This window comes from Capsicum annuum, chromosome 6 (genome assembly GCF_002878395.1).
Source record: "Capsicum annuum cultivar UCD-10X-F1 chromosome 6, UCD10Xv1.1, whole genome shotgun sequence".
Classification (NCBI taxonomy): Eukaryota; Viridiplantae; Streptophyta; class Magnoliopsida; order Solanales; family Solanaceae; genus Capsicum; species Capsicum annuum.
This window is the reverse complement of record NC_061116.1, coordinates 31877619-31888784: the sequence shown is the minus strand read 5'-3', so window position 1 is coordinate 31888784 and position 11166 is coordinate 31877619. Positions and strand designations below refer to the sequence as shown.

The following is an 11166-nucleotide window of genomic DNA, read 5'->3' as shown; positions in this document are numbered from 1 at the left end:
TTTATTGAAATTTATAAACTTTATTAGTAAATAGTCAATTTATAAAGAGTGATTGATTCTTTGAATTTGAATCATTGACAAAATGATTCAAATTCACAATCGATCAAATAATAATAATTTTCGCGCATTGCGCAGGTATTATACTAGTTCTATTTAATTGTTGCAACTATTACAACAATTAAAGTTTCAAAACAAAGGGAACTTGTTGAAACTGATATGCTAAATAGTTTATATATTTCTTTTAAATTTGTCTACTGATGCATTTCCCGGACTCCGCATATAGTGAGAACTTTAATGCACCGGATTGTCTTTACTGATGAAAATTCACTCATCCTTCTTTTCAGAAAAATTGAAGAGTTTTGGATCAGTTTGATAATAAACAATTTCTCCATTGTCACTAACATAATGATCCTTCTTCATGCTTTTCACTAAATTTCCAACCAAGTGAAATGGAATTGCCCCTGATTTTTTTGGCTCCCTATAATATTCTCCAAATACTGGCTTTGCTGCTTTTGTCTGTAAACAAAATCCAAACATATTTATGCATATTAGTGAAGTATTTGAATACAATGGAATAAAACTTAAAGATATTTGAAGCATTTTTTATTTGGTTTCTCCCTGTAATTCACATTAGAACTCCGATTAATTTAGGTTGGCATTGTGTAAAGCCAATTTAAGGGTTCAAGCGCTCCCAAATATAAACTTTTTAATACTCAAAATTTAAACTCGCTCTAATTAAAGATGGAGAAATTATATCTATCTTACCACAACTCTTGTTAGTGCTACTTGAAGTTAAATATTAAAAAGAGTATGAGGAAATTGAAAATAATTTGAACATCATTCATTTGGAGGAAAAACTTGAAATTTGTTAGGGAAAATTGAGACTCATAAAACAAATTTTCAATATTTTATCAAGTATTTTGCTACTTTTAAAACACAACTTTATACCTTGTAAATAGTGATTAGCCAAAATATTTGGAAATAATAAAACTTGGTATTTGAAAAGTACTAATTCCTCAATACTATTTTATGTACCATACTTTCTTTCTTAGTCAACCACAAATAAAATGACACTTTCCTGTAATCTTTAAATTATTTAGTTTAAACTTTCATTATATCCCTTCTGTTGGAATCTTGAAGTATTGATGGATGACAACATTGAATGAAACAAGTTGATATATGTTCTCCGCTGATATGACAAGTTCAAGAGTGCAAGTCCACTGGACAAATGGTTAAGAATCAGAATCAATTAAATCGGTGCAGCCGAAAAATTTAACTTACTGATCACATGAGAAATAGAAGAAGTTGAGTTTGATTTAAACAGCTGATAAGGGAAAGCAAGTTGAGTTGGAAAAGGAGTCATATGGGAAGAAGAAGTTTCACTTCTGAGCATATCCTGAAAAGTTTATGTGTAGAAGGAGAAAAATTCCAAAGATTGAAGAATTCTATGCAAGATAGATAGAAGATTCAGAACATGAAGGATTCTTTAAAGAGTCTATGCAATCATTGACAAATTATTTCTACAGTCCCAAAGCTTGAAGAAGTCATAGTTGAACCTATTACTATTACTTAGATCGGGTTAAGGAGTCTTAGACTTTATGTATTAGGATTGGGTCTTGAGTTGTTTTGTTGTTTTAATTCTAGTCTCAATGACGTATAAACTGAGTGAAGATTATTGTCTTCAAGTTGGGGAACTAGAACACTTGGGAACAGAAGGTTTGTGTTTTGTAGTAGTCGGAATAAGAATTTTATAATTCCTAGTTTACAAGAGTCTTGTAATTTGTTGATTGTTGAGGCTCAAGTGTTCTAGTGGAGTTGGGGTTAAATGTACAGGTCGTGGTTTTTTATAACTTTTTAAGTCGGTATTTTTCATGTGGAAAATCACTATGTTGTTTACTTACTGTTTTAGCTGACTTGGAACAAGATAGTCAACTTATTCCATCAGTTGGCAATTGCAAGGTTAAAATAAGTGAATTAGTAGGCAAACACTCTAACACCTTCAATTATTTATGTTCAAATAATATCACACAATTTGGGGGGAAGGGTTAAAGATTCTAAGTTGAATTTATGTTTTTCTAAAAGTATTTCATTGGTATATACCGCAAAAACTGAGTACTTTCAAATATTGAACTTCAGTAATAACAAACAATAGTAAAAAGTAATAAAATTTGGAGTATTATTAATGACCAAACGGAAAAAATGAAAAATAAAGAAACTTACCGCTTCCACAAGGTGATAATGTGGTATCTGAGGGAAAAGATGGTGAATAACATGAGTGCCAATATCATGGTGAATGTTATTAAAAACACCATAATCTCGATCAACTGTTGTTAATCCTCCCCGTAAATAACTCCACTCCTATTTTCCCACAAAAAAGAAGAAGATTTACACTAATTATTAAAGACTTCAAATAGAAAACATTATATAATTTGGATATAGAAACTCAAAAGTAAAAATAAAGTTTATGTTATATATATCAACCTTGCCACGATACCAAGGTAGCTTTTGTTCATGGCCATGGTGGTGCAAATATGTCACAAAATCCAACCACATCACAAAAATCTGTGAAGAAAATAAAAAAGTCAGGTCAAGAGGGACATAATATGGGGACATCTCATGAATTTCATAAGAAAAATTATTTAATTTTACATACTTTTATAATTTATAAAACTAACTGTCTTTTCCTACGTTGGTATACATGAAAAGTTCAGTATTATTCTTTTTCAAATTTTATATTGTGCTTCAGAGATAAAGAACCACACGTTCGAGTGTCCCACAAACGGCTAGGTTGCGGTACTTCCATATAGAGAGTATTTTTTTTTAACAGCTAATAAAGGGCCCAATGAAATTCTTTTGCCAAGAAAAACAATAACTTTAGGAAAAACAACTCATTTATGGTCAAGATTTCCTAACTGACGTAATAAAGTTCTTGGAAAGCTCCTACTAAAATCAGAAATTTGTCGATAAAGCTGCTAGTATTGGGTGAACTCATAGTAGTCAAGGTGGAATAGAAGAAAATGATAGAGAGATTCGATATGACGCTCTCTAAATCTTTGTATATTTAACAAGTTAAATCTTAAGTCGGTAATATAGAATATATACCAACACAAAAAGGAGTAAAGAAATAAGTCCATGATTTGGCATCTATTGAATACTACTTCTAGATCCCTGTATGTTTTTGCTCCCTACCCTTAGAGCTCACACAACTGAGATCGCCATTGAAAACAATGGAGAAAACCCTAGAGCAATAGAGACGAAGAGAGAAAAAAATATCAGAGTCTTTCTTATTATTCCGTCTCTAGAAGCATCTATGGTCTTTTTATATTTACAACTCAAAATATGAAATGCTAATAAAGAAAATTAAGTGGGCTCGGGTACAATAGTCTCATACGGGCTCCGTGTAAAACTTGGGCCTGGGCCAATGTTAACACCCCCCTCAAGCCGGAGGGTGTTAACACACCCAGCTTGCGTAAAACAGTGTGATAAAGAGGACCACTCAGCAGCTTGGTCATGATATCTGCAAGTTGAGCAGCAGAAGAAATATGATGAAGAGAAATCAGCTGGGCATGTAAGCAATCCCTGACATAGTGACAATCGATCTCAATGTGTTTTGTACGCTCATGGAAAACCAGATTCTTGGCAATGTGTAAGGCAGCTTGGCTGTCATAAAAACAGGAACAGGAGCATAAATAATCAAACCCATGTCAGCAAATAATCTAGTTAACCAGACAACCTCGACAACCACTTTACGCAAAGCACGATATTCAGCTTCAGCTGAGGAAAGTGCAATTGTAGGTTTCTTCTTACTTTTCCAAGAGATAGGACAACCACTAAGAACAATGTATAACCAGTAACAAACCTCCGAGACAGAGGGCAAACAGCCCAATCAGAGTCAGCATAAGCACAAATGGAAAAATCAGATGTAGTAGGTAAGAAAATGCCTTGATCAGGAGCATTCAAAAGATAACAAAGAACATGAATTCCAGCCTTCATATGAGCAGTACAAGGAGCCTGCAAGAACTGGCTAAGATGCTGGACAAAAAAAAATATATCAGGTCTAGTGTGTTGAAGGAAGTTGAGTTTCCCAACTAGACGCCTGAAAATAGACGGGTCAGGTAAAATATCATCCATAACAGGAGCCAACTTGACTGAGGTTCCAGGGGAGAAACTACAGGGGTGTAGTTAGAACAACTGAACTCAGCCAACAAGTCAAATGCATACTTGTGTTGGTGAATAAGGAAGCCAGTATCATGAAAAATAATTTCCAGTCCCAAGAAATAATAGACCAAACCCAAGTCCTTAATTGAATTGATGATCAAGAAATGATTTGAGGTTGGTCATTTCAGATACATCAAAACCAGCCAACAAAATATCATCCACATAAACAACTAAAATAACCAAAGAATCCCCAGAAGATTTAGTGAACAAAGAGTAGTCATTTTTTCTGGCAATGTAGCATTTTGACAACAGAGCTTCAGACAGCTTGGAAAACCACTGCCTGGATGCTTGTTTGAGGCCATACAAGGACTTTCTAAGTTTACAAACTAAAGGAGTTGCATAAGAAGAGGTGGCAATGACCTGAAGTCCAGGGGAATTCTTCATTTAAACATCCTTATGAAGGTCCCCATACAGGAAAGCATTGTTGACATCCAGTTGAAAAACAGTTCATTGATGTTTGGCAGCACGGGATAAGAGGCACTCCACAGTGGTGAGCTTGACCACAGGTGAGAATGTCTCATGATAATCAATGCTTTCTCTTTGGGTATCACCCCTGATGACTAATCCAAGCTTATACCTCTCAACAGTGCCATCAATCCTTTGTTTGATCTTGTACACCTATTTACAAAAAATAGCCTTCTTATTAGAAAGTAGGGGAACAATGTTCCAAGTATGATTGTGATCGAGAGTTAAATTCTTGTAGCATGGCCTCTTGCCAAGCAGGACTAGAAGCAGCCTGATACGAAGGTTCATGCAAATACATAACTGAACTGGAACCCTTGGAATTGACTTGAAGTGGATGTGGTGGGAAAATAGAGGAACAAATGTAATCATCTAGATGAGAAGGCGGAACATGTGGTCTAGTGCTTCTTCTAAGCGGAACAAGGATGTAAGAAGGAGGAGGAGGGGGGAAACAACAGGTATGAAGACAATAGTAGAATCAACATAAGAAGGAGGAGCGGGAAAGGAAGAAGGAGAAGGGGCAAAAATAGTGAAAGGAAAAACATGTTCATAGAATTTCACATCTCTGGAATAGAAAACTGAATGGGTGGACAAGCTAAGAAGTTTGTAACCCTTCTTACCACAAGGGTAACCTAAGAAAACACATGAAATGGAAAACACATGAAATGGATCTGGGTTGGAATTTGTCTCTAAAAGATAAAGGAGAAGTTGCATAGGCAAGACAACCAAAGCTTTTCAAATGATCATATAGAGGGAGGCAACCATGAAGTTTCTCAAAATGGGAAGAATGATGTAAAGGGACAGAAGGTAATCTATTTATCAAATAAGTAGCAGTCAAGACACACTCACCCCAATATTTTAAAGGGAGTTTGGACTGAAAAAGTAGAGCCCTGGAAACCTCTAAGAGATGTTTGTGTTTTTTTTTTCTATAACATCATTTTGCTGAGGAGTGTGAGGGATGTTGGTTTGGTGAAGAATCCCATGAAGTGAAAAGAAGGACTGGAGATCAAAACTTTGTCCCAACTGAAAAGCATTATCTAAACTAAAAACTTAAATAGAGGTATGAAAGTGGACTTTGACCATGACAACAAAGGCTTTAATGACAGGAGAAACACCAGACTTAGAAGACAATAAGTGAGTCCAAATAACCCTTATAAAATCATCAACTAGAGTTAAGAAATATTTAAAACCATTATATTTTTGAATGTGATAAGGACCCCAAATATCAACGTGGACAAGCTGGAAAGGGAAAGAAGATTGAGTAGAACTAGGTTAGAAGGAGAGTCGATGTTGCCTAACCTTAGGACAAATATCACACACAAAATATTGAGTAGGAGATATCTTACCAGATAAGAAATAAACAGACTTCATTTTATGATAAGGAACATGACTAAGTCTTTGATGTCAAAACAAATCATTTTGATTCAAACTAGGAGAAACAGAATGATACATGGATGAACTACAAGTAACAGATTCTAAAACACTAGAGGAGATAGATAAGAAAAGGGAATTTGCAGAAGTAAAATAGTACAATCTATCTGCAGCTTTACCAATTTCCAACTGCTTCTTCAGAGAAGAGCCCTGTAATATGCAGTTAGAGTTGGTGAAAATAGCAGTACAATAAAATTGAGAAAGTAGTTTATGTATGAAAATGAGGTTGAAATGAAAAAAAAGGACTAAGAGTACATTATGCAAGGTCATGTCTGGTGCCAAATATAAAGAACCAGTAGACAAGACTTTGACTTTATACTCATTAGGAAGACTGATTAAAAGAGGTGGGACTAAAAGGGTAAGATCATGGAGAAGATGCTTATATGGAGTCATGTGATTAGTTTCTCCAGAATCAATTATCCAAGGATTTACACCTAGAGTAGCTTCTACAGATGCATGAAAAGCAGTGGTAATGATATTGGGATCATTAACCACACTTGCATAATTTGCAAACTCTTCAGATGAAGGAGTAGAAATAGTATGACTACAAGGAGAAGAGTTGTGTAGATACTGCAGGTGTTGATAATGCTTGAACTGGTCCTTAGTTAATCTGTAATCCCCATCATCAAGTTTCACATAGGAGGTTGAAAGATCAGCACTTGGGGTTTCAGATTGAACAAGAGATGCAGACTTTCTTCCTTTTGTAAACTTGAAATCTGAAGGGAAGCCATGAAGTTTGTAACACTTGTCAATTAAATGATCAGATTTCTTGCAGTATTTACAAACAAGGGTGGAAGAACCAATGTTTGGAAAGGGGGTCCTCCTGACATCAGAATAGATTCTCCTAGCATCATTTATCATTGAGGATTTCTTAGGATCAAATTGAAACCTTTGAGTAAACCCACGACCAGATGAGCTGTTGGGAGAGATTGCATTGAAGGCAGCTGAGTCATTGGAGAAACTAGGAATTGGGGTCAATGATTCCAGTTGTTTCTCAACATGTTATAACATAGCATAAGAGCTGCTAAGGGAGGGAAGAGTGGGCAACATCAGTAAATTGTTCTTACATAGAGAATATTCATCATTTAACCTACTAAGGAACTGAAACAATTTTTGTTGTTCCATGAATTTTCCTAAGGCTCCATAAGTACATACAGGACCAACATAAGATGTACTGAGTTCATCCCAAAGGGCACGCAACCTAGTAAAATAGGATGCAATGTTTGAAGACCTTGAATGGTTAAATTAATCTATTTCTGGATTTGTATGTACTTAGTCCCATTAGATTGACCAAACTTTTCATTGATATCCGACCAGATGTCCTTAGCAGAGTCAAAACTCATAACACTGGTGGACAGGTCAGTGGAAAGAGAATTGGTGATCCAACCTATCACCATATTGTTACAGCATTCATAGAAAGGAAAGTAGGGTGAATTGGGGGCAGGCTTAGCCAAATCCCCAGTAACCAAACCTAGTTTGTTCTTAGAGGACAAGGCAATCATCATGTTCTTTCTCCAAACCACAAAACCAGTCCTATCAATGGTGGAGAAAACAAGTAAGTCCCGAGATTATCCGAAGGATGAAGGTACAGAGGGTGAGTTGGAGAAACAGAGAACTCATCGAAACCCTCAGTACTAATTGCAGTACTCGTCGACATATAGTCTATGAAACTAAAACAAAATGTACATGTACCACTAAAATACAGCAAATTTGGACATATACTATGAAAACACAGAGGTAAGATGAACAAAATGCAGAAAATAATAGTTTTACATGAACTATAGGAGCACAACTTCTAAATACTGAAATATCAAGTCAGATCCAGCCAAAATTACATAAACTATAAGATCACAATCCACAAATGAGATTAAAAAATAAATGTGAACATTCTCTATTGATGATGTAAGTCGTAACAAAAAAACGATTACCGCCTTTTTCGCGACCTGAAGAAGCAAGGCCTTGAAATGTAATGACTGCTGATGGAAAAAACCCTAAATTTTTTGCTACAAAACTCAAAAATCGCAAGAGACCAAGGCAACAAAATCGGTCAAGGGTAGTATCGAAAGATAGAGGAGAGAGAGAGGATCACGAATCCCTGCTCTAATACCATGTTAAAGCTCACACAGCTGAGATCACCATTGAAAACAATGGAGAAAACCCTAGAGCTATAGAGACGAAGAGAGAGAAAAATATCAGAGACTTTCTTATTATTCTGTCTCTAGAAGCATTTATGGTCCTTTTATATTTACAACTAAAAATATGAAATGCTGATAAAGAAAATTAAGTGGGCTCGGGTACAGTAGTCTCAAATGGGCTCCGTGTAAAACTTGGGCCTGGGACAATGTTAACAATAGGTAGCATTATCTCCACTCGAAAACCCCATGAAACTTAATTTGTTTGAAAGAGACAACAAAAGATTCAGCAATCTGCTTCCTACCCATAGCTAGCATTATTTCCACTCGAAAACCCCATGAAACTTAATTTGTTTGAAAGAGACGACAAAAGGTTCAACAAAAAAATATAAATTATTTCGTGTACCAAAGTATTGAGAAAAAAAAATCATGACTGACCATAGAAGGAACTCCGTAAAGCTTAAGCAATTGGAGAGAGCCAATGACCGCGTAGAGATAGAAGAGGGAAGCAACCATGAGCGTCCAACACAATGTTGATGTTACCACAAGTTTTCTCTCATGAGGTTGAAACAAATCACTGTATGGATTAAAATGGGAGCCTCTTTTCCCTGGACTTCTCCTTATCTGCATCACCAAATATATTTACGACCACTTCAAAATCATTTCACAAAGTGATATTTGGGGATGGTAGAGTATACATAGACCTTATCCTTACCTCAAATATATTCGTAAACACAAATTCTGGATTGTTTTTCTAAATTACAATTATATATGGAAAATCATTAACGATATTATTACCAAGTACAATGGGTATGCCACCAGGGGAAAAGGAATCTTGAATCTAAAAAGTTTTGTTGCAAAATCCAGTTCCTTGTATAGCTTTTCTGGCATCTGCAAGAAAATAATTTATAAGAAAAGGAATTTTTGTAAATACAAAAAACTATATAATTATAGATATCATATAATATTTTAAATGTTTATCTTAAAAATATTACCGGCACCCAAGATTCATCAGCTTCAACATTTCCATGATTTTGATGGTGAGTTTTGTGGCTAATTCTCCTGCAATATTTTTTTTTTTGGAAATAAACTTTAGTCTAAAACACATACCATCGGACAATAATCGTCGTCACATGACGAGAAAAGGTCATCGATTCAAATCATGAAAATAACTTTTGACAAAAATATAAGGAAAAGTTAGGATTCTTTTAAGGCCCCACCAACGATAGACTCTAGCATTCCAGCCTGATTGAAGTCATGGGTGACATTTAAGTTAAGACACTGATTTTTTAAGGCTCCCCCAACTATAGACTTAAGTGGTCCATTGTAAACTTAAGTAAAGCAAAAGCTTAATTCCTCAGATTATTTTTTTAATTCTTTTTTACCTTAAGAGAGCAAATACAATAACATATCTAGTATAATCTTACAAGAAGTGTCTATGGAGGGACAAAGTGCACGTCGGACCTTATCCTTACCTCTAAAATAGAGATGACGTTTTCGATGGATCATCAGCTCAAAAAATGTATAGTCCAAAGCAATCTCGACAAAAAAGTAATAGAGGTACGAGAAACAGCTAACAATAACCAAAATAACATATAGTAATCGAAAACTATAACAAAACAATACAATAATTGAGGTAGAAGAAATAACAGACACTAACAGAAATCATTCTAAAAACAAAAATGTGAATGATAAAATTTTGGAGATGATTGAAAGAGAACCAAGTAACCAACCATCCATGATAGGGTACCAGAATAGAAGAATGAAGAAAGTGTCCAACCACACTATTTAAAAGTGCACTGTCAGAAAAACTTCCATGACCACTGCAAAAAAAAAGAAAAAAACATGTCACAAAACATAAACAAATGATACATGAGCTAAAACAATAATATAAGTATTTTTTATTTTTTTAAAATGTAGTTAACATACCAATCATGACCAAGAACAAAGATAGCCCAAAACATAGTACCCTGTAAAACCCAATAAATTGGCCAAAATTTCCAACTATCCAAGAAAATGGCCATGGCTATCAATGCAAAAACTATAACAATATCTCTAAGAACATAACTTAGGGATTTCCATGGATTTTTCACCCAACAATGCTTTGGAATTGCAGCTCTAATTTCAGATAACTTAAATGGAGGAAATGCACTTGAGTCAAATTCCATTTCCATTTCTTCATTGGGAGGAACAAAATCCACTCCAAGAGATCCCATTGGTGTCAACAACCCTATGTAGAATGGAAATCAAAAAAGAACAATGCATCATTTCATAATTTATAGTGAGGAAAGAACAGAATCAGATTCAGAAAAGTTACTGTATTCTGCTTACATTCATACCTTTTAACTCTACATTTGCCACTGGGCTGTATCAAGATCTATGAAATTTATGAATTTTAGATTTCAGCACTTTATAAAATTTGAATCAAAATTACTGAGATCTGTTATATTCATACTTTCAACTCTACATTTGCCACATGGCATGTTTGACCAAACAAACTATATGTGCGCATTTTACTAACAAACTATATGAGTATAATGGTATCTACTTTGTAATTTTACTAAAATTACTCGTGCCAATTCTCAATTTTACATATATGCGTGAAAATTGTCACACGTATGAATAGCAATATTCGCTGACTCTAAATTTGAATTACTTTATTGCACATACATAAAGAGCAGAATTAACCGACTCTTAACTTAGATTGGCTACAGAATAAAGGAACAAAAGAATAAAGCAAACTCTTTTGAGATATTTCACACAGACTATATATAATCTAACTTAACCAGAATTTTTCAGCAATTAAAGTGCAGTGTGAAATGAAAGGTCGTTAAGAAAAGAATTATAATATATAGTTTTAAAAAATCAGATTCAGAATAGAAAACATATCTTAGTGGCCGACACATGCAGTGTTCACATTATT

The 11166-nt window shown here is 34.7% G+C and overlaps 1 protein-coding gene across 2 annotated transcripts; it reads right to left on the bottom strand.

Moving 5' to 3' along the window:
• Nucleotides 1–10748, bottom strand: LOC107873420 (omega-3 fatty acid desaturase, endoplasmic reticulum). Of its 2 annotated transcripts, none has more exons than XM_016720264.2 (9): nucleotides 10583–10748; nucleotides 10173–10473; nucleotides 9977–10066; nucleotides 9239–9305; nucleotides 9042–9134; nucleotides 8682–8867; nucleotides 2482–2562; nucleotides 2221–2358; nucleotides 1–516 (listed from the first exon to the last, which is right to left on the bottom strand). In XM_016720264.2, exons 2-9 carry the CDS (start codon nucleotides 10457–10459, stop codon nucleotides 325–327), a joined length of 1134 nt encoding a protein of 377 aa, XP_016575750.1. In that variant the 5' UTR covers nucleotides 10460–10473; nucleotides 10583–10748; the 3' UTR covers nucleotides 1–324. The 2 variants fall into 2 exon arrangements, with proteins under 2 accessions (XP_016575750.1, XP_016575751.1); XM_016720265.2 differs by having other exon boundaries at nucleotides 10575–10727.
• Between the last annotated feature and the right edge of the window lie 418 nt (nucleotides 10749–11166).

Coding starts and splice junctions, on each gene's coding strand:
- LOC107873420 (XM_016720264.2), bottom strand. CDS start 10,459: ATGGGATCTCTTGGAGTGGATTTTGTTCCTCCCAATGAAGAAATGGAA. Junction 2,563..8,681: donor TTTACGGAGTTCCTTCTATG/GTCAGTCATGAT, acceptor TTTTCTTCACAG/ATTTTTGTGATGTGGTTGGA. Junction 2,359..2,481: donor TACCTTGGTATCGTGGCAAG/GTTGATATATAT, acceptor GTGGGAAAATAG/GAGTGGAGTTATTTACGGGG.